The 20,426-nt window shown below is 57.4% G+C and overlaps 9 protein-coding genes across 9 annotated transcripts; 2 read left to right on the top strand and 7 right to left on the bottom strand.

Moving 5' to 3' along the window:
* Positions 1-801: 801 nt before the first annotated feature.
* On the bottom strand, positions 802-2,164 carry PG997_011938 (uncharacterized protein; the record flags this gene model as incomplete). Its single annotated transcript, XM_066816253.1, has 2 exons — positions 802-1,528; positions 1,599-2,164. The coding sequence occupies 2 exons, from the start codon at positions 2,162-2,164 to the stop codon at positions 802-804; spliced, it is 1,293 nt and encodes a 430-aa protein (XP_066661945.1).
* An 829-nt stretch (positions 2,165-2,993) lies between these two features.
* On the top strand, positions 2,994-4,175 carry PG997_011937 (arsenate reductase; the record flags this gene model as incomplete). Its single annotated transcript, XM_066816252.1, has 1 exon — positions 2,994-4,175. The coding sequence occupies one exon, from the start codon at positions 2,994-2,996 to the stop codon at positions 4,173-4,175; it is 1,182 nt and encodes a 393-aa protein (XP_066661944.1).
* A 361-nt stretch (positions 4,176-4,536) lies between these two features.
* PG997_011936 (uncharacterized protein) lies at positions 4,537-6,012 on the bottom strand (the record flags this gene model as incomplete). Its single annotated transcript, XM_066816251.1, has 1 exon — positions 4,537-6,012. One exon carries the CDS (start codon positions 6,010-6,012, stop codon positions 4,537-4,539), a length of 1,476 nt encoding a protein of 491 aa, XP_066661943.1.
* Positions 6,013-6,773: 761 nt separating this feature from the next.
* Positions 6,774-7,226, top strand: PG997_011935 (uncharacterized protein; the record flags this gene model as incomplete). Its single annotated transcript, XM_066816250.1, has 3 exons — positions 6,774-6,935; positions 7,014-7,088; positions 7,155-7,226. 3 exons carry the CDS (start codon positions 6,774-6,776, stop codon positions 7,224-7,226), a joined length of 309 nt encoding a protein of 102 aa, XP_066661942.1.
* A 501-nt stretch (positions 7,227-7,727) lies between these two features.
* PG997_011934 (uncharacterized protein) lies at positions 7,728-9,006 on the bottom strand (the record flags this gene model as incomplete). Its single annotated transcript, XM_066816249.1, has 2 exons — positions 7,728-8,376; positions 8,453-9,006. 2 exons carry the CDS (start codon positions 9,004-9,006, stop codon positions 7,728-7,730), a joined length of 1,203 nt encoding a protein of 400 aa, XP_066661941.1.
* Positions 9,007-9,452: 446 nt separating this feature from the next.
* PG997_011933 (uncharacterized protein) lies at positions 9,453-11,572 on the bottom strand (the record flags this gene model as incomplete). The annotated part of the gene is made up of 6 exons (XM_066816248.1): positions 9,453-9,483; positions 9,552-10,105; positions 10,185-10,259; positions 10,283-10,449; positions 10,687-10,769; positions 10,956-11,572. 6 exons carry the CDS (start codon positions 11,570-11,572, stop codon positions 9,453-9,455), a joined length of 1,527 nt encoding a protein of 508 aa, XP_066661940.1.
* A 1,419-nt stretch (positions 11,573-12,991) lies between these two features.
* Positions 12,992-17,198, bottom strand: PG997_011932 (uncharacterized protein; the record flags this gene model as incomplete). Its single annotated transcript, XM_066816247.1, has 10 exons — positions 12,992-13,695; positions 13,758-13,944; positions 14,001-14,354; positions 14,428-15,027; positions 15,105-15,468; positions 15,528-16,123; positions 16,198-16,560; positions 16,593-16,684; positions 16,756-16,852; positions 16,932-17,198. 10 exons carry the CDS (start codon positions 17,196-17,198, stop codon positions 12,992-12,994), a joined length of 3,624 nt encoding a protein of 1,207 aa, XP_066661939.1.
* A 38-nt stretch (positions 17,199-17,236) lies between these two features.
* Positions 17,237-18,040, bottom strand: PG997_011931 (ABC-2 type transporter-domain-containing protein; the record flags this gene model as incomplete). Its single annotated transcript, XM_066816246.1, has 2 exons — positions 17,237-17,385; positions 17,476-18,040. 2 exons carry the CDS (start codon positions 18,038-18,040, stop codon positions 17,237-17,239), a joined length of 714 nt encoding a protein of 237 aa, XP_066661938.1.
* Positions 18,041-19,007: 967 nt separating this feature from the next.
* Positions 19,008-19,901, bottom strand: PG997_011930 (ceramidase; the record flags this gene model as incomplete). The annotated part of the gene is made up of 3 exons (XM_066816245.1): positions 19,008-19,474; positions 19,678-19,751; positions 19,822-19,901. 3 exons carry the CDS (start codon positions 19,899-19,901, stop codon positions 19,008-19,010), a joined length of 621 nt encoding a protein of 206 aa, XP_066661937.1.
* Between the last annotated feature and the right edge of the window lie 525 nt (positions 19,902-20,426).

Raw genomic sequence — 20,426 nt, 5'->3', positions numbered from 1 at the left:
TCCCTAATGCACCTCACAGCCTTCTGAGCTCGACCTTGTAACGTATCATTCTGCTGCGACCCTCCAAGCAGAATTGCCTCGAACAAAACTCCGGGCTAACCATATCGACCGCCAAGAGTTATGGTTCGATATTTGCTATGGTCCGTTGAATGGCTATTGGGTAAAGACTGGTTGGATTGGTGGCGTCAACGGCCGGTCCAGACTCTGGCTTGCCGCCCCATACCCAATGTCCTGGCGTAACAGCATATTTCAAGCCAGTAGTGTGACCATTACTGCAGACACAGGCATAATCGCCAATGAGGCAAGCGTAGTGCAATCGGCAAATTTGTATTGCAAATCTATGGTATCATCGGTCTTTCCCCGTCCCCCCGCACGATTGCAATGACCGCCCCAAAAGCCAACACGCTCGCTATTGAAACCCCCCAGTCGTGGAACAAAGCAAGAGAGAAAAAAAAAAGAACGAGCGAAAAACAAGAATCTACATGTTTCTCTCGCGCGGTGGGCGAAAAAAAGAAAAGGAGAAACGCCGCATTATGAACTGCTATGCTGCTGGTGGTATCATGTGGTGTGGCGGCTGGAGAAGGGGTGGACTCCTACCCCCTAAAGCACATATCTCAATAATACCCAGTACGCCTGTCGTCAATGGATTTTGTGTTGTGTTGTGTTTGTGTGTGACAATCCCCCCCTTTTAGATCGCTGTCGGGCCTTCTGCCTTGGCCAATAATCCCTTATGCCTCTAAACCGTCCTTATAGCAAAATCCATCGCTGAAGAAAGAGAAAAATCAAGCTTTAATCGCCTGTCTATCGCAACGGGGCCTGGTGCTTCATCCTGATAGGCTTGAGCCTCATCTGGATCGTCTTGGGATCGAACTTCTTCGCCTGTGGGTCCCAGAAGGCCCAGATCTCCACCGTCATGGTTGCGGTAGGGCAGGCCACCTCCACGAGCCCACTGACCCCGATGGAGCCCCGCGGCGGTAGGTTGCCAGCAGGCTTCCAGGTCTGCCCAAACTTCCTCTTGAAGGTCTGCCAGGGGCCACTGGTGTGGTCTGACATCTGCCTGATGCCATAGAAGTCCTTGGCGCTCGCTTTTTTGTCCGGATCCGCACCTGCCTTGGGTCCAGGTCCACTGGGGTCAGGGGAGGTCGTGGCCGTGGGTGGAGAGGAGCCCGCGGTCGAGGACGGCGACATGGTAGTAGAGGATGCCGTTTCGGACCCGTCTACCGATTGTGTCTTGGGGGAGGCCAGGGGACTTTGTTCCTTGGCATCGGGTGCTTTCGGTTGGCCCTTAGCCAGCTGCCTGCGGATCTTATCCAGTGTTGCTTGCATATCTGCCGAGGGGTCGCGCGACTGTGTTTCGTACCCGAAGTACCTGGCCGTGGCCTGGAGGTTCTGCTTGAAGAGCTCGGTGGTAAAGGCCCATGTAGACAGAGTCAGGGCCGTGGGCCACAAGACATTCTTGATTTTCAATGCTACGTTTGAGTCGACGGGCTCAGTGGCAAGGACAATTCCATCGTCACCAAACTCGATTCTAAGGGGAATTGTACATCAGTAACGCAGTCCAAAGATCAGTACGCACGGGATGAACTATTGGAACTCACACTTGTCTCTCGAAGGTAGGTGGCGGCCGGTATGGGAAGTGCAGTTCCAGCCAATGCCTCCGAACCGTCATATTCCTGCCGAATCGCTGTTTGATTTGCGGGTGATTCTCGAGTGTCGTACGGGCCATATCGGCGAGGCTCTTCTTGATGTTCTCCATCAGGTCCTTGTCCTTTGCCACCTTGATAAACATCTGCCATTCCGGATCGGTGCCCTTGTAGGGTGAGGGCTGTACCAGTTTCGTGGTCAGGGGCAACGGAATAGTGAAGGGATCCGAGTCGTCTTCCTCCATATCCTTCTTAAGTTGTTTGCGCTCCTGCGGCGACATGCTGGCGATCTGTTTCTCGAGCAGCTTGCCGATGTGGCCCGACACGAGGTGCGTGTATACGTTGTATGCGACGTAGTAGGCCATGGCCCCGCCAATGAAATGCCATGGCTTGAACCATCGCCGCCGTATCTTGACCCGTTGCAGGCGTATCGTCTGGGGTTCCGAACCGGTCGTTTTAATTTTGGATATGCGCGAGCCGAGCGCCATGATGTTCGGTCGCGATCGAAAGAGTCCTAGCATGGTGGGCGATTTCGTGTGGCACGCCTCGATGGCGGCCGGGCAGAAGGACGGGTGCAAACTCGAAAGGTCGTCTTGTGGTGCGAAGACGTGCCGCCGAGGGGGTTCAGTAGAAATGGGATGTGTGTAGAAATGCCGTGCGCCAGGCAATGCTGCTTGCTAAGCCTTGTGTCGAGACCGGTGGATCACGAGCCAAGAAATGACGTCGCCGAGGGTCGGGTTGGGGGACGAAGTGAATGCGAATGGACTGAAGAAATCGCAAAATGAAATGAAGAGAAGTTGCTCGTGGATGGTTTGGTCGCCAATTTTTTTGTTGGTCAGCCAGACGAAGTCTTGATCGGGTGCATCTAGCAAACGTCTTGTCCTGTCTTTGGCCGCCGCCGGGCCGGTAACCACTAAAAAGGTCGGGAAGGAACTCAGACAGCGCTTGCGGGCTGCTTGCATTTGCTGGAGTTTACCACTTGCAGTGGGATTTGGACTTGGACTTGGACTTGGGCAGAGTCAACTGCTTGGCCAGTCCCTGAAACAACGTTGAAGTAGCTGAAATGCACTGTAGTGAAACACTGTACCGGGCCTGGAATACGCAGCATGGAGCTAGTCAGTCAGGGAGGGTCTGTGCTAACTGCCAACCAGCCAGTCACTGTGGCTGATGCGTTGCGGCGATTCCACAGCACCTGAAGCTCCATTCTAACTTACCTGACGTCTGCAGCAGCTCCGATTGACATTGCTCTTGTTATCATTCCCGTTCTTGAGTTAATTTAAACGTGCAATACCGACAGGCCATTCTTCTTCATCAACTGTCGGTATCTCCCTCCAGCTGCATTCATCCAAGATGAAGTTCACCAGCTTCCTGGCGCCGGCTTTTGCTGGCCTAGCTGTCGCGGAAACAGCTGCATCGCAACCGTCCACCGAAGCCTACATCCTGCGCGAGTCGCGGCCGGCCTCATCATCAAAGGACGCATCGTCGTCGCCCTCGATATCCGCTAATGCCGCCCAAGCCATCCTCTCCGACCGCCTGTCGGCCAACGACAAGCTGGCCCAGGACATTTCCGAAGCTGACTACGATGTTATGAACCGATTCGGCAAGCCGGCCGCGAAGCTCTTCGGCGATGACGACGCCAGCGCGTCCCATCAGCTCGTCATCCTCTACAAGGGCGTCGACGCCGAGAACACGCAGGCCCTAAAGAAGGCCCTCAACGGCGCCTCGCCCTCCTTCACCTCCGCCTCGGCCCTGAACTACTTCCCCTCGGCGAAGAGCTACAACACCAAGAAGTGCAAGTTCGAGGACGCCATTGATCCCGCAAAGGACGCATGCTGGTCGGGCGTCTCGCGCACCGCCCAGTACCTCGAGATCGACCTGTCCAAGGACTCCAAGTCGACCTCGGCCCTCTCCAAGAACATGAAGAAGCTGCAGTCGCTCGCCCAGAGCGGCAAGATGGAGACCCTGATCCTCATCCACCCGTCCGCGCAGGCCGCGTCCGCCAACCCGCAAGAGCTGCGCCGCCGCGACCACAAGAGCGAGGTGGTCCTGACCGACAAGGAGACGGCCAAGCCCACGAAGCCCGCCGACGCCAACAAGGCCAAGGCCTCGACCTCGCCGGCGACCTCGCACCCCTTCAACGACAAGGACAAGGACGGCAACAAGAAGAAGAAGCACAACGGCCTCTACCCCTCGTGCTTTGCGTCCCAGGACGCCTGCAACACGGCCACGGGCAACTGCACCGGGCACGGCGTGTGCGAGAACAAGTGGTCCGAGGGCTCGGAGAAGAAGTGCTTCTCGTGCCGCTGCCTGGCCACGACGGAGAAGCAGGCCGACGGGCGCCCCAGCCTCTACCACTGGGGCGGCGGCGCCTGCCAGAAGCGGGACGTCAGCACCCCCTTCTGGCTGCTCGCCGGCTTCACCATCATCATGATCTCCATCGTCGGCTTCTGCATCAACCTGCTGTTCCAGGTCGGCGAGGAGCCACTGCCCGGCGTTATTGGGGCCGGTGTCTCGCGGGGCGGATCCAAGTAAACACGTAAGGGGGAGGAAAGTTTGGACTATCATATAAAGACTGGGAACGAACGAGGAGAGAAGAAGGTGCATGCATGGCAGGGGAAGGGACGGCGGAAGCATCATCACAAACTGTGTTTCTAACCTACCCCCTTTTCTATCTATAAGGGTAGTGTATCATAAACTGTACGGATACCGGGAGAGGGTGCGCGTGTGTGCAATAGGCTGCACCATAAAGTACTATTTCATTTTTATTTTGAGCAACTCGAAGAAGACAATGTAAACTGATTTCGCTAGACTTGCCATGGTGTGACATTCAACTTTGATTACAATAGGGGTATCTCTGTAAGGCTTATCATCTCTATACGCATCTATTATCTTGTTACATTTCCATCTGTTCCGTCCTCACTGGCGTAGCACCTAGACTTTCCAGACCGCGCCCAGGGGTATTGGCAGGCCGTGCCTGTTCCAACAAGGACTTCGCAGCGGCCACACTGTCGCCGCCGTTCTCCTGTTGAGCCTCGCCGGCTTCCCCTGTGCTGCTACTAGTAGTAGCAGACGGCCCGCCACCCACGAGGCTCTTGTACCGCTCGCCGGCCTCGTCGAGCAGCTTCTGCACCTCGGGCTCCCGCCTCTCGATCCCCTCCCGCTCCGCCCGCAGCTCGTGGATGTGGGCCCGCATCCGCTTCAGTTCGAGCTCCTGGCGGCCCATTTGCGCCCGGAACGCGTCCGCCAGCACGCTCAGGTCCGGCAACGGCGTGATCTTGGGCGGGACCTGCGCCGCGGCGCGGCCGTCCGCGCCCCCGCCCAGCCGCCGGCGCTGCTGCGCCCGCTCCTCGGCCAGGCCGTCCATGCCGGCCCGCGTCTGCGCCACCTCGTACGCCGCCCGCCGCTCGGCCTCGCTGTCGTCGCTGGTCTCTTCGTCTTCCACGCCCTCGGCGGTCGCGATCATGGCCGCCATGTCGGCACGTTTCTTGCGGCGGGCGGCGCGCTCGGCCTTCTTGCCGAGGGAGAGACCGCCGTCTTCGACGAAGAAGGAGTCGTCGTCGTCGAGGTTGTCGTCCGCCACCAGCCGTTTTTCTTTCTTGGTCGAGAGGGTGGATTCGGTGGGTTTGCGGGATAGGACGGCGAGGTAGGAGTCGCCGGCGCCGCGCTCGTCGTCGTCGGAGAGGGAGATGAAGTCGTCGCCGCCGGCTTTGGCTTGGGCAGCTAACCGTAATCTTCGTGCCTTCTTCTCGAGGATCTCGGCGTCGGTCAGGATGGCGGTTTGGGATGGGGCGGGGTCTGGGCCGGCTGTAGTCATGGCGGTCTCGACGACCGTGGCGCCTTCAAGCTCTGAGGGGTCGAGTGACAACTCCACGTCGTCATCGTCGTCTGTGCCTGTGCCTTTCAAGCTGCTCAAGTTGGCGGGCGTGTTGGGCGTCGAGCTTTGCAGTTCCGACAGGTACTCTTTGCTGTATCGTGGGCGGTCGTCGTCCGTCTCCATGGAACGCATAGGCAGTCGACTGTTCTTGGTGATGCCCTTCTTGAAGGCACTGTTTTCTGTCGCCGCGACGGTCAAAGGATTGACCTTTTTGGGCGTGTACGGTAGCGGCTCGTTCCCGAGCATGATGGGGTCGTCATCGTCGCCCGTCGATACTGCGGCGCTGGGCCCGAATGACAGTCGCGAGCTGGAGCCGCGCTTCTTCAGCTTGGAGGAAGCGGCGCGTCCGCCGAGCGACGGGCGGATGCGCGGAGGGGCGCCATCGTCCTCGGTCTCCGTCGTCGCTTGTTGGGATGTAGTATCGGGGGTGGAGGGCGACGGCTCCTCGTCGTCTTGCACTTTGATCTTGCGCGCCTTTCGCTTTGCGCCGAACATGTTGATTGTGTTGAATTGGACTGGCTTCAAGTGGAAAATGGTGGAAGTTGGAGCTCGCTTTCCTTATCAGTGTCGTAGGCGGCAAGTAGCGTATCGATAATGAGTGGGCTTATCGCGTCACGCCTGGCTTTGGGACCTGGTATCCAGAATACCTCCTCCAGTGTCATACTAAATCGACGGTCATGCAGGGGACATTAAATCTGCATTTGCATAGGATGTAGCCCTCTCAAGCCGCGTATGGGTGTTGGATGTTAATGTACAGTTAGTCCCTAGGTACTGATCCAACCCCAGAAACTCGGCAAATGATCATGTACTGTTGGTCCTCAAGGTGAGGGCTTAATTGTGTACCTCGAGAAATCATGTAAGGACACTTGATTGAAATGGGGCAATGGAACAGACCTGACGTACAGGTCCTATGTCAATTCGAAAATCATATAAGTTCCATGCCGGATCTCAGCCAGAACATTAATTATATCGTACCCAGATCACAGCAGCATAACGAGTAGCATTGCGGCTTCTCCACTGTAAATAGCCCAAGGTTAGGCGGGTCCTAGGCGAGCTTCCTATCGATAAGCACCTAGCTCATCGCTTTGCGCGTAGGCTAAGGCGCGAACCAGTCTCCAGCGGGATGGGAATTGAAGCCTTGCAATTATCAGCCTTGAATCGACCAACACTCCACGAACAACACCACACAGCAACGTTGGTGATTTGTGTCCAAATTCCACCGATACTTTTCCCATTTCGTCTACACGAAAGTCAAAATGGCCCCTGCTCAGCCAGAACTCAAGAAGGTGAGTGCTCGCGAGAACCTCGCTGGCGAACTCCCGCAGGAGCTAACCCACCTAATCCAGTACCTCGACAAGAGGCTGTTCGTCCAGCTCAACGGCAGCCGCAAGGTGATCGGTATCCTCCGCGGTTACGATGTACGTTTCGCACGATCCCCGTCTCACTACGAACCCCCGCGCCTCTGTTGCATTTGCTAACTGTTTGGGTTCGCCCAGGTCTTCCTGAATATTGTTCTGGACAACGCCGTCGAGGAGAAGGACAACGGCACCAAGGAGACGTTGGGCATGGTGGTACGTTTCTATCTACTCTACAGACTACTCCCAGGATACGCATGCTGACTTTTGACATTGGCGCAGGTCATCCGTGGAAACTCGGTCGTGATGCTAGAGGCCCTCGAGCGTATCGGAGGCGGTGACCGCGACAAATGAGCGAACGAATCTACCTAGCCACACGTGAATTTACGATGACGGATCGCCTAGCATGGCACAGATCTTGATACCCCCAGGCCAGTTCCCATGATGACATAGGGCCGCGGTTGGACACCAGCATTGCATAGGTACGAGCGACAAGGAGACATTTGAGCGATGGACAAGAGCTGTTATATTCCATGTACGTCAGACTGCTGAAAGAAGCAGCAAACTTGAAAGATACCTAAATGCTGAACTGCTGAAGCCACCAATCATGATTCACATGCAAGGAGCCAATGATGTGTCTCAATAACGATGAACTTTCTAAATGCTATGTGGGATATATTTACCAACAAGATTGGCCGAGTAACAACACTGGCAAGATCACTTCCTGACCGCCACATCAGCCTCCCAAGCTGCCCTGCACTGACTGGGCGTATCCTTCTCACACAAATTACAGCTAGTTCTGCTGTGCTGTGCCCCTTTAACGCCTCCTTCTTAACCAGTCCAGTGACATAGCTGTCACTTTTTCACCGGCACCAATGGCGCCATATCTATCGTAAGTCGGGCATCCCTTTCCGGATTCAGAGTCTCCAGAACCCCCGACTCTCCTCCCGTCGCCTGTACCTTCGCGTCGGGGCTCGGTGCCTTGGGAGGTGGCGGCGGGGCCAAATCCCAGATCGACCTTTGCTTCGGCCTCTCTATCTTCTTCGGCTGCTGCACCCTCTTGGTTTCAATCCTGTCAGCCGGGATAGGCTTGTACGGTTCGAACTCGGCCTGCGGGTGAACTTCCCAATCCAGCCGCTGGTTGGCCTCCAGTATCTCGACATCCCTTCCCAATTCATCAGGGCCGAGAGGAGTCCGAGCCAGAGGTCGCCCTGTCACCATGAGCGCGGCCTGCTCCTCGCACGTCATGGTGAAGAAGGACAGGAACACGGCCAGCTTCAGGTACGCGTCGTTCCCCGCGTTTCCCCGAATCTCTCGGTTTTTGAGCCCGTACGGATCCGTCCGGACGCGATGCCCGATCCCCAGCGCCCTTAGAGCTGCCGTAAAATCCCGCGGGTTACTGCACGGGTTCGGCGCCAGCGTGGCCATGCGGTCCCACTGCCGCAGGTCCCAGAACTGCACGCGCTCGTCGTCCCGGATGTGCAGCGTCTCGACGATACCCCCACTTCTGCAGCAGCCGGTCCGTCCCCGCCGCGGCCCAGTCCATGACGACCAGGTTCCTGTTTATGTCCTTCCCGAACTCGAGCGTCTCCTCGTCGCGGATCGCGTTTCTCGTGTTGTACGTCGGCGAGCCGTGCGCCATGCGGAACTGCTCCCCGCGCGCCTCGAGGGCCTCGGCCTCGGGCCAGACCGCGGCGTCCTTGCCCGCCTTGCGACTTTCGTCCAGCAGCGTCCGGAGCCATTCTCCCATCTCGTCCTCGCCGAGGATCCGGCTCTCGGCGAAGAGGCTCATGTACAGCAGCGGGTACTTGAGCAGCGTGTCTTTATCGCACCCGGCGTCCGCCCGGACGCGGCACTGCTTCCTGTTGACCACATGATAACACTCGACCTGGGACATCAGCTGCGGCAGCGAAGTCTCGGCGCGCTCGTCGGCCCAGATGGGCGGCTTGCCGCGGAACACGGCGACGCCCAGGTCGATGCATTCGGGCGCCTCAACGCCGGGTTGGGGGTTGTAATTGGTCAGGTTGCAGGAGATGGCGATGTAGGTGGGTGGGTGAGGCGACAGGGGGAAGGGTTTGAGAGGTTTATGGGGAGGACGGGCCGTCCGCTTCTTGTTGCTTGCTGTTCTCGCCATGTTGGTGTAATAGTTCTCTAAAAAGATGCGAGGTCTGAAATGTGTGTTTGTATTGGTGTTGTTTGAGAGGTGTTTGGAGTAGTATTGATTGGTGATGTTAGAAAAGTGTTTGGAATGGTATTAATCACTTATCATTCGGGTCGGGCCCTCGTCTCTTATACCTGTCGAATTATCTGGATTAGCCTTCGGAGATGTCTAAATAGATGCACAGTGCTGCCTATGGAACCCCCTATCATAAGGTTCAGGAGTACCACAACTCTTGAGAGCATATCTAGTAGTGAATTCAGCGAGGCAAAAATGAAATGGCCGTTCACTACATCAGCTCCCTTCTTCCGGGGTAGAACTTGTCTATTTCTTGATTATGTCAAAATATCATATTGAAATGAAATGTATATCATGATAAATCGTAGTCTCGTAGCAACATGGCCATGTCCGCACCACACCCTTCAAAACGGTTTCCGTCCGTAGACCACGCGCCTGTTTGGACTCGAGTTAGTCGAACTGCCAAGGGAACAGCAAGACGTCAGGGGCGGATAATGGCTTACACAGGGTAGTGGAAGTGAATGCGCGTATCGTTGATGTCGCGCCGAACGTCGGCGAGGAAGACCTCGACCTCCTCGGTGGACATGCCGAGGAACTTGGTGAAGAGCGAGATGCTGATGCCGTGCAGCCCCTCGAGGATGTTGGTGCGCTGCAGGACGCCGAGCTGCTTGTGCGTCTTGTCGCGGGTCCAGGGGTTGCCCGGCACGGCGAACTTCTCCTGCACGACGTCCTCGAAGCCGGCCTCGCGCATCCAGCCGGCGTAGTGGGCGCTGTTGAGGCCGCTGCGGCCCGTCGGCACGAGGGCCTCGTTGATCATGGCGTTCCAGCGCTGCAGCGCCGTGCCGTCCAGCGTGCCGTCGAACGAGTCCAGCTTGACGTAGTAGTCCTGGAACTCGACCCAGCCGCCCGGGTTCAGGTTCTCGTAGATGGTCCGGAACAGGCGCGGGAAGTCGGAGACGGAGCCCACCATGTGCCGCGCGTGGATGTAGTCGAACTTGTACGACCAGATCCACTCGTCCTCGAGGTCGTCCACCTCGAAGCGACAGTTGGGGGGACACTACCGGCAAAAGAGACAACGGCTCAAGTTAATTGGTTCATCGTAAGTTGGATGTTAAGCATCCAGGGGGAAAACTCACTATCCTGGTTGGATGGGGCTGATGTCGGTTCCCAGAACGTCCGAGTTGGGATGTTGAAGCGCTGTCGTTGTTGAGCTATTAGCCATTTGGCACATTACCTCAATCCCGGTATCTGACCCGGTATCCGAGAACAAAAGGATCTTACCAAACTCGATAGCCCAGATCCCGGTTCCTGTGCCTATGTCAAGCACCCGTATCGGATTCTCGATCGGCGCCAATGCCAACCTGCCCTTGAACAGCTTGGTGCAGATCTGATGCTGGAGATCTACAGGTGGTGTTAGCGTCGTGATGCTCCGGGGCCATGGACCCAGTTAAACAAGCAACGACATACCTAAACGCGATTGCTCCTCCTGTCGTATTCATTAGTTGATAAGAACCGTAAGATGTAACGAGCGAGAACCTGCGAGAACCTACAGCATCATTTGGCATCCAATACTCTGTGTCGCGCCCAATGTCAGTACAGAGCAACTTTTCATCCCAGTAAATGGTTGGGTTGACCTACTCCCTTCCTTGTACCGGTGGTACGTCCGGCCATTCTCCTCGACGAACTCGAATATGCTGGATGCGACCGAGGCTGTGGACGAACTGTGAAGGTGTCAGTCCGGGACAATGCGAAACGATCCAACAGGAGCCGCTAGTACGTACGGCCGTGAGACATCGCCTAGAGCCGAGTCGGCGTCGCTGTTATCACCATCAAGATCGGTGTCAACCTTCTCTGAGAATCAGCATGCGCGCGCGATTGAGGCTCAATCAAGCATGAGTGGCACCAACACTGAAGCCAAATGAGGCATCCATGAAGCTAGGCGCGCCTTCTTCGTCGTCGGTCCCGGCGGCAGGATACGTGGCGTGAGGAGCTGGTCCGGGGGCTCGTTCGCAGCTGAGGAGGAGGAGGAGAAGGCGCCTTCGTCAGCAATGGGGTATTGCGAGGTTTCTTGCTCAGTCGCCGGCTCTGAAAGCGCTTCTCTGGTGGTGGTGGTGGTGGTGGTGGTGGCATCCTCGGAAGCTGTTGGCTCCTCATCATTGGCCGCCTGTCCAGTGCCGAATGCTGGCGATTGCAGTCTCACGTCAGATCGAGCCGCGGCTTCACTCTGCGCTGGATGCGGCGATCCGGCTGGGACTGCCGCCTCCTCGATGGCAGGAGCCGCATCCTTTTCCTTTGGGGTGTCGTGCTCATGTTGAGGAGACGTAGTGGGTGGTTCGGGCTCGGAGTTGTTGGCGGCTTCTACTTGAGCCTGAGGAGGGGCTGATGAATTGGCCGGGTTGGTCGGAGTTTGCTCCTGCGGACCGTGGGGTAGTGAAGCTTGTGAACCTTGTGTGGGCGAGGCGGGCGAGACGGTGCTTCCTGCTCCAACTCCAGAGCTTCCCGGCTGTGTTAGTTTGAAATCCATTGGTGCGCTTTTACTCAATTTTCCATGCTTAATCGCCGAGTTAGTTGGCTTGACAGGTCGGGACAGGACAGGACAGGAAGGAAAGTCTGGCTGACGAATTACTCCGAGGTCCAATCTACTATATTTATGTATGCAGCGGAACGTTTCAATTTACAAGGGACCGACTGTGCCGCTGACACTCCTTGCTTGGCCGTTCAGCTTCCCTCCTTTCACCCTTCTCTTCCCCCTGTCCCCCTGCCCCCAGCGCCAAGCCCGCTTCGCTTGGGGGTGCTAGGCCTCGGTGGCTGCTAACGGCTCGGCTTAGGCTGGTGTGTCGCATTTTCCCATGCACGTCAGACTACGACACGAAATGTTCTTGGCCCAAATAATATGTAAGCAAGGTGGGTAAACTTGGAGTTTTGATTACCATCAAATGTTTCGTTCGATTTCATACCAATCTTGCGAAACTGCATGCAGCCTGACTGAGACTGCCCAAGCTCCCAAATGGACGGGCAGGCTAGTTCGACTAATACTACAGCTACTATAGCTAAATACATCTAGTTAGGTTAACCGTTAAAGCGACACTGACTCAGTTTACCGACTACATCTCAACGCCTCACGCTGCATTCAAAATATATTATTAAAAAGCCAATTGAAAGTGAGCACCTCGGCCCAAATTAATCTAGTCTGTCTATCTCATGAACCCAATTTAAGAGTCCTCAGTTAAAGGGGCACGTAGGTGAAAGTGTAATGAACCACAAATATAACATGCACATAGTGATTTGAAAGGATATATAAGTACTTAGCACACATTGAACGATGTTAATCCATTTCCCCGTAATCTAGTAGATTAAGCACCAGTACCTGACCCCTAAATGCAACCCAAATACATACAGGTAGACCAATGAGTCCATTCCGGTGTGCGATGTCTAACGTCTGAGACTCACCTCACCACCGCGACGCGAAGCAAAGCCGACAGGCTTCAAGCTACAGATCCTGACTACATACCCATACGCCTCTCACAGTCGGATGCACTGGCTAGCATCCCCAACCCTTATTTTCGAACTCGGTCCTTCAGCCGGATCTGTTGCAGCGAATAGGTCGAATATCCGACTTGGAAACGTTCAGATAGTGGATGGCATCACCGTGCGACTTCGTGATGAGACATTGTTCAACAATTCCTTGACCACAGCCAGGTCGCCGCCAGTTTTATTGTGATTACCACCACCGCCATGTTTGGTAACGACCGCATGCCTGAACCACCGATGGCGAGAACGGGTGCTGCCACGTTAGACATGCAATGAAACCGGCCAATTGCACAAAGCAATCAGGTAAGCTAGGCCCAGGGTTTTCGTTTGACCCGAGTCATCCATGTGGCTGCTAAAAGGAGGGTGTTACGCACGTTTCCCTACGGACCCTACCAGCTTTTCCTCGGATGCATCATGCCTGCGCCCGCTTGGAGGCAGTGGCTTTCGGAACGCGGAAAACCCAGTAAAAGACAAACGTCAGGACGACGTTCGCCACAATATAGGACCAAAGGAGACCAAAGTGGCGCCAGGCGTCGGAGTAGAAGATCTGGAAGCCGGAAAGGTAGGCGTCCGTCGTGGCGACGGGGCAGTAGGCGCAGAGCCCCCCAGCCACCTCTGCCGGGTTGAGGATGGTGCCGCCGTTGCGGGCCACGAAGGGGCCGAGGAAGTCGCCGCAGGTCTGGTTCTGAGCGGGAGCCTGCATGCGGAGGACTTCGGCCGGGGCGCAGACGACGGGGCGGCCCGTCAGCGAGGCCGACATGATGCCGCTGATGAGGTAGCGGCAGGGCGAGACGCGGTACATGAAGTCCCAGAACGCGGGCAGGTCCGCCGGCCGGACCGAGACGCCCGAGAAGGAGATGCACAGCAGCCAGAGCAGCGTGGCCACGACCCCGGCCGTCTCGGCCGTCTCCACCCACGCGATGGCGAAGTGCGAGAAGGTGCTCGTGAAGAGCATGTACTGCAGCAGGAAGAGGAACACCTGCGCCCCTCGCTCGGTCGCGTCCGCCGCCGACGTGTTCTGGAGGAAGCCCACCGGGTAGTACCAGCAGAGGTACGCGAGCACGGCCATCAGACAGTTATAAAAGGCCTCGACGAGGATATTTGACAACAAAAAGGCTTTTTTTAGGAACGATCAGTCGGAGAAACTAGCAGCAAGGAAGGCAGGTCAAAACACTCACATGTCCACCGGTACATCTTGGACGGGCGCTCTCGGGCCTCGTACAGGGCACGCAGCGGCACAAACGTGGGCATGATCTGCTCGTTGAGGTTGCCGAACAGCACAAAGAACATGTAGATGGCGTAAAGCTGGTTCTGCAGTCCTTGGAGACTGTTTTGGGCGCGGAAGCTAAAGCCAATGTAGAGAGACTGTATGGGTGGGCGTGTGTAAGTAAGGACAGCAGCAACCGACACGCACAACTTACCGAAACGCCGACCATGATGGTTTTGGACCAGATATACGACGGTGACCGCCAGTAATGTTTGGCGATGCGCAGCAACACCTCCCGAAACTGAGCCCAGAACGATGCCACAAACTCTTGATTGAGGGACGGATCATCGCTTCTGTCGTCGGAGATGCGAGGGGCCTGCCTCAAGCGAGAAAGCTCCGATTTGACTGCCCGGTACTCGGGCGACTGGCGCCAGGTTGCGAACCAGTCGATGCCTTTGGTTCCATCCGCAGGCGCCTGGATGGCCTCGAGCATCCATTCCGCCGGGTTTGCCGTGTCGGGACATTTCGGGGCGCCGTTTCGCTCGAGATACTCGATCAGCGTGCGACTCTCGTCGCCCAAGTCTGTGGATGGTTATGTCATTAAGCTTGAGATAGGATAATTTATAGACAACGGATCTTACCCCCAAAATAGGCCGTCTTCCCCCGGCGGAAAGGAGCAGCAGCCGATCGAACCGCTGAAACAGGATGGCCGACGGCTGGTGGATGGTGCAGAGGACGGCCTGCCCGCTGCGCGTCAGCTTCTCGATGAGGTCGCAGATGGCCCACGACGTCTGCGCGTCGAGGCCCGAGGTGGGCTCGTCGAGGAAGACGAGCAGCTCGGGGCGGGCGGCCAGCTCGACGCCGATGGTGAGCCGCTTGCGCTGCTCCACGTTGAGGCCGCCGCCGCCGCCGCCGCCGCCGCCGCCGCCCTCGCCCTCGCCGCCGACGACGGCGCCCGCGAACTCGCGCATGCCGAGCATGTCGATGACCTCGTCGACGTAGCGCAGCCGCTCGGCGCGCGGCACCGACGGCGGCTGCCGCAGCAGCGCGCTGAACTCGAGCGCCTCCCGCACCGTCGCCGTCGCGAGGTGCAGGTCCTGCTGCTGCACGTAGCCGACGCGGTGCGGGAAGGACGCGTCCGTGGCGGCGCCGTCGACCAGGGTGGCGCCGCGCACCACGCCCGTCGTGACGCGCGTGGCCAGGACGTCGAGGAGCGTCGTCTTGCCGGCGCCGGAGACGCCCTGGTTCGTTGACACGACTGTTTTAGCTGTCGCGTTGTTGAAAGAGGAAGAAACCCGTGCGGGTGAAAATGGCTTACCATGAGAGCGGTGGACGTTCCCGGCTTCACCCAGCCGTCGACGTGGTCCAGGAGGCGGCGCTCCTGGCCCTTAACCTGGACGTCGTAACACAGGTCTTCCCAGTGAAAGACGGAGCTTTCTTTCCTCACTTCCTCCGGATCCTTGGTCAGCCCGCGCTGGATCTGTGCCACGACCGAGTCCGTTGAACTGGTAGACTCCTCGTCCGCGGCGTGTTCCTTGGAGCCTTTGGCCGGCTTGTGCAGTGCGGCGCCCCTGCGGAAAATGAGAAACTCCCCTTGGCCCTCGGGTGGAGTCGAGAGTTCCGCCGCGGCGATGTACGTGCCGAAAAGCACGACAAAATACGCAGCAAGTATTCCGACATTTCTGTTCAAGATGGTTTAACAGGCGATCTTTATTTTCAGTACAGTTTCTTTGATTCTTACCTCCATTTGTTTTCATTCAGATAGCCAAACGACGACTCGATGTAAGCCTCGCCGCGGATGGTGGCCTCGCCGGCGCGGGCCCCCACGACGGAGCAGATCCGGGACGCCACGGCCAGTCCCTCGTAGCCGGGGCCCTGCGGCACCATGGTGGTGCACGGGAACTGGCGGCCGTGGAACTCGTTGGCCATGAGGGCCTCGAACGCGTACGACAGCGGGTTGACGCTGTACATCCACGCGGACCACCGCGGCAGGTAGGCCGGCGGGATGCAGAAGCCCGCGTAGACGATCAGGCCGAGGCTGAGCAGCGCGCCGGGCACCATGGCCTGGGCGGGGGTGCGCGTCAGGTACGCGAGCGTCCGGTACAGGCACGACATGACGAGCGTCGCGAGGTACGTCACCAGCGAGAAGAAGAAGAAGCTGCCGGCGTCCTGGCGGAGACGGGTCATGAAGTAGACGGTCAGGTTGAAGACGAGCATGTTGGCCGTCTTGTACGGCAGGTCCATGATGTAGCTGGCGATGGCCTGGGTCGACAGGCTGTAAAAGGCGTACTTGTGCTGCTTTTCGACCACGGGTCGTTCTGCGTACACGGTGAGAACCTATAGCAGGTTTAGCACACACCATGGTTTGGCTGCAAGGGGGTATAACAGAGCAAAGACTCTATCTAGCCTACCTCTAGCTGGCTCGCAAAGGCGTTGAAGAGCAAGGAGAAGAAGATGGTGCCACCGCGGTAGTAGAAGGTCGAAGTATCTTCCTTGAGACGGAAGAACATGCTCCCCAGCATGAGCGCCATGATGATCTGGAACACCAGCGACGCAATGGTGTACGCCGGGTCCGCCAGAAGTCTTCGCCAGCCGCGCCAAAGGTTTAGCGACACCTGGGCCGCGTAGGAGATGTTGTACGGCGACGGCGCCGGCTGGCTCGTGGCCTGCTCGTCGTGCCGGGACTTCTTGAACTCTGCCAACCGCTCGTCGGTCGGGTGTTTCAGCTCGTAGTCGGCCAGCTCGGCGAGAAGGACCTTGCGCAGCCGACTCTCCTGCCATCTGTTGGCAAACTCGTCGGGTGTGCGGGGGCGCGATCCTCATAGCCGGGTGCAATACGGCGCTGATTGGGGCTGGTCATGGATGTCAGAAAGTCGGGTGTTGTCTGCCGGTCGGGACCTGTGAGAATGCGTGCAAGTCAGTCGAGTTCCGAAGTGCAGAAAGGGCTCACGGCGGAAATAGGAACCTACAGTAGAAACCAAGCTCTTCGAAATATGCCTTGGCCTCAGATGTTGGGCCAAAGTATATCTGCCTCCCTTCATACAGGACCGTCACCCGGTCAAATAACTGGCAAACAGTGTGCGTTAGTCAGGAATACCTTTCTCGTAACTCGCCAGGAGGCGGCGGGCGGGAGAGACGCCCTTACCTCGTAAGCGCTCTGCGGCGCCTGGTAAACGGCCACGGCCGCGCTGATGCCGAGCAGGTCGGCCTGGCCGCGGAGGGTCTCGCAGAAGCGGACGGCGTTGGCGCTGTCGAGCCCGCGCGTCGAGTTGTCCCAGCACTGCAGCCGGGCGCCGGCCAGGGCGGCCTCGGCGATGCCGACGCGCTTGCGCTCGCCGCCGCTGACGCCGCGCGCCCCGAGTTCGTCGCCCACGCGCGTGTCGGCCGCGTGGGCGAGGCCCAGCACCGCCATGACGACGTCGCGCGACAGGCGCGCCGTCTGCGCCCGCGTCAGGCCCGGCGGCGGCGTCCGGGGGACCGCGCCCGCGCCGCGAAGGTGAGCGTCTCGCCGACCGTCAGGTGGGCCAAGTGGACGTCTCGCTCAGCGTTGTAGAGCACGTCGCCGCGGAAACGCTTCCGGACATATTTGGTCGGGATCCCTGTGTGCCTTGTTAGTCATTCGTTGAAAAGCAATTGGATGATGCACGGGTTGCGCGATAGCCCCCGATCGTTTGTTGCTGGACACCCACCTCGGAAATTCAACTTGGCGTCAGGGCTCACGCGAAGGCCAGCTGTCTCGCCGGCAATGGTTTTGAGGAAGGTAGAGCACCCCGAGCCCGGCGGTCCCAGCACGAGGAGCAACTCCCCGTCCTCAATGACGCCCTCAAAGCCGCGCAGGATCACCGTGTCTTTCGCCCGTCGCCGCGCACCGCCGAGACGCCTCGCGAGCGAAGTAACTGTATCCAAAAGCACGCCGCCTGCGCTCCGCTGGTATTGCGACGCCGTGCTGCCAATACCCGAGACGGACAAGTCGCTGAAAGCCACGCCGAGCTTCCGCTTCGCGCCTCGCGAGGCGTCGAAGCCCCAGAGGTCGGTGACGGACCGGATCCATCCCTTGGCGTCAAATGTCGCTGAGTGCGGATCCAACTCGCCGCCCGAGGAGGGTGTATGCAGCTTTCGGGCCAGCAACTCGATGTCGGCCTCTATGGATTCATGGCGGCTCTCTCTTTCCCCTGAAGCGCGATGAAAGCTCGCATTTTTCTCATTGCAATATAAGGGTGTGGTACGACCAGTGTTGTTCTGGTCTGGTTCCATCTTCGAATTGAGCATTATTATGTGCGGTTATGTGGTTAGCGAACGGAGTATGAGAAGACTGGTGAGACGGCAAAGCAACAGTCGAACGGATGCAGCACGTTCAATATGAATAAATATGTTCACCTCTACGGTGAGGTCAACAGCTTATACCTGATATCAACAAGCTTCCTGTCTATACACTCTTCAGAGTATTGCTATCCGCGGATCCCGCTCCGATAGGCGCATGCTGACATAACGCGTCATAGGGGAATACGCTCTGCCCAGCTACGGGACTATAGACGAGTTCTCTTATCACTGCCTAATTAACGGCTTCATTACCAGTAAATGCCGACCCGCACAGAACCCCACGCATCATGGGCCCCGAGCTGGGGTATGGGTCGGGTGGAGGAAGACCCTGGACAAGATGCATTGCATCGGGGTCCACTTTCACGGCAGCGGATCCAGGTATAGCCCATCCAGAGCCTAGGGATCTTCGGGTATCACAAGGTGCCATACACTTCGGAAACCCGCGGATATCGTGGTAGAGTCACATCACGGCTACCCCGACTATCGCGGATTCGCCTCCTGGGTAGTGGCGGAAACGCGGCAGCTTACTTGACTTACACCGACAACGACTGGCTATACACAGTCATCGCCTTTCTGCCGTCTCGGGCTCAGTGCACCCATAAGACAATGCCTTCTCCAAGTTTGCAATGTTTAGCCGCTTCATTATGGCAAACGACCAAGTTCAGTGCTGGTGTGACTTGAAAACCGTGTTGGATCAACTGCAGGTTTCTCTGTTAAATATATATCTAGGAGCTTATATCGAAAATGCCAAGACGAGTATTGTATCTTACATTCCTCGCGATTTGAGGATAGATGCGATTTGGAAGAGCTTTTTTCCTTCTGTTTTTCTTTTACATGTATGTATTGTATGTGCCCTGCTCTTCCCATCAGAGAGCGCAGCCACTTCCTACCCACCAACAGACTACGGACACAGTTCACGAACGAGCTTGATATACTCAATAGCCCCAACAGCCGTAAGAACATGCCACCAGCCATGAAACTCCAGAACGAAAGACCAAGGCGCTCCGAGCGCCCGTCGCCAGCTCCTGAGGAGGTCGCAAAACTCCAAATCGATGTGCCACAGCGCGTAGCCGACAGCCAGCGCGACTGCAGCTTTCCCGAACTGCCGCAGGCGCTTTGCCCTTCTCTCCGCCGCCCTCTCCGCCGCAAAGATTTGGTACAGGGTGCGAGGCCAGATGCACGTCAGCTGGGCGCCGAAGATGGTGACGTGGTACATGACGTTGCCGGACCTGACGTAGGCAACGGCAAGACCCGTCGTGGTCGATAACAGGAACACCGTGGCGGCCTGCTTGGCGAAGGGGCTTCGCCCGACGGTGTACAGCCGGTGCAGGATGGCGGTGGCCAGGACCAGCATGGATAGTTCGTCCGCTAGTTGTGCATTTAGTAGCATTGTCCCGTGAAAGACGGTCGACGTGACGCCGACGAGGATCATGGATAAAGACATGGAGTCAAGGCTGAGAAAAGCTCCGAGATGGCCATGGTGTCCGGGATAGCACAGTGCCATGTAGACTATACGAAAGAATGTCAGCTTTCGGGAAGACAGGAATGGAAGACATCACACCCGTGCTTACCGTATGCTATGTTCGACAAGGTGTTTATGAACTCGGCAGTATATCGTGTTACGCCATAATCCTCTTCACAGAAACTACACATGCAGGGTGTGAGACGCAAGGCGGAGCTCAAGGTAGGCAAGGCTGAGGCAAAGGCAAACTTACTTGGCCCAGCTGGTCGGTGGACCCCATACGCCGGCTAAAGCGTACTTGTCGCCGGAAAAGTCGTGATTGTGATGACCCATGTTTGATGTGGAAGTTTCGTATGATGTTGGCCGCGGGGATGGGTTGCGATACTCGGTGCTGCTCCTAGAACCCTCGAATGCTATACCTACTGCGCTGTCGATAAGTATGTGAAGCTGTGCAGTTATAAGTGCCGTTGATCTACGAAAGCGCACTGGGCCGCGGGGCCCCGGTGCCGTTCGTGTAAAGCAAGACAACTAGATAGAGATAAACTGGGACTTGGCAAGGATCGGCGAGCTTGGGAGCCCCGTAGATCGCACTCGGATAGCTTAGCAAGCAGCATTGCAACAAAAGCGATTGGTCCCATTCAGCCGGGGTCGTCGGGGACCCTGGTGTCGTGGGGGTTGTCGTGGCTCGCCCCAAAGCTTGTTTTGTTTTGGGTAGCCCAACCCAGTCACCAGTGGGCTTCTCGACGTGGTACGTGTAGTCGGCGAGGTCTCGGTGGGGTGTACGACTGACTCGCTAACCCGGTCCTGAGACCCCCTTTTTGTTCATGCGCTAGCATGAGCCCTTGTCGGTCGTGTTCG

This window comes from Apiospora hydei (assembly GCF_038363865.1).
Source record: "Apiospora hydei strain CBS 114990 chromosome Unknown utg000009l_segment0_segment0, whole genome shotgun sequence".
Lineage (NCBI taxonomy): Eukaryota > Fungi > Ascomycota > Sordariomycetes > Amphisphaeriales > Apiosporaceae > Apiospora > Apiospora hydei.
This window is presented reverse-complemented; position numbering and strand designations above follow the sequence as displayed.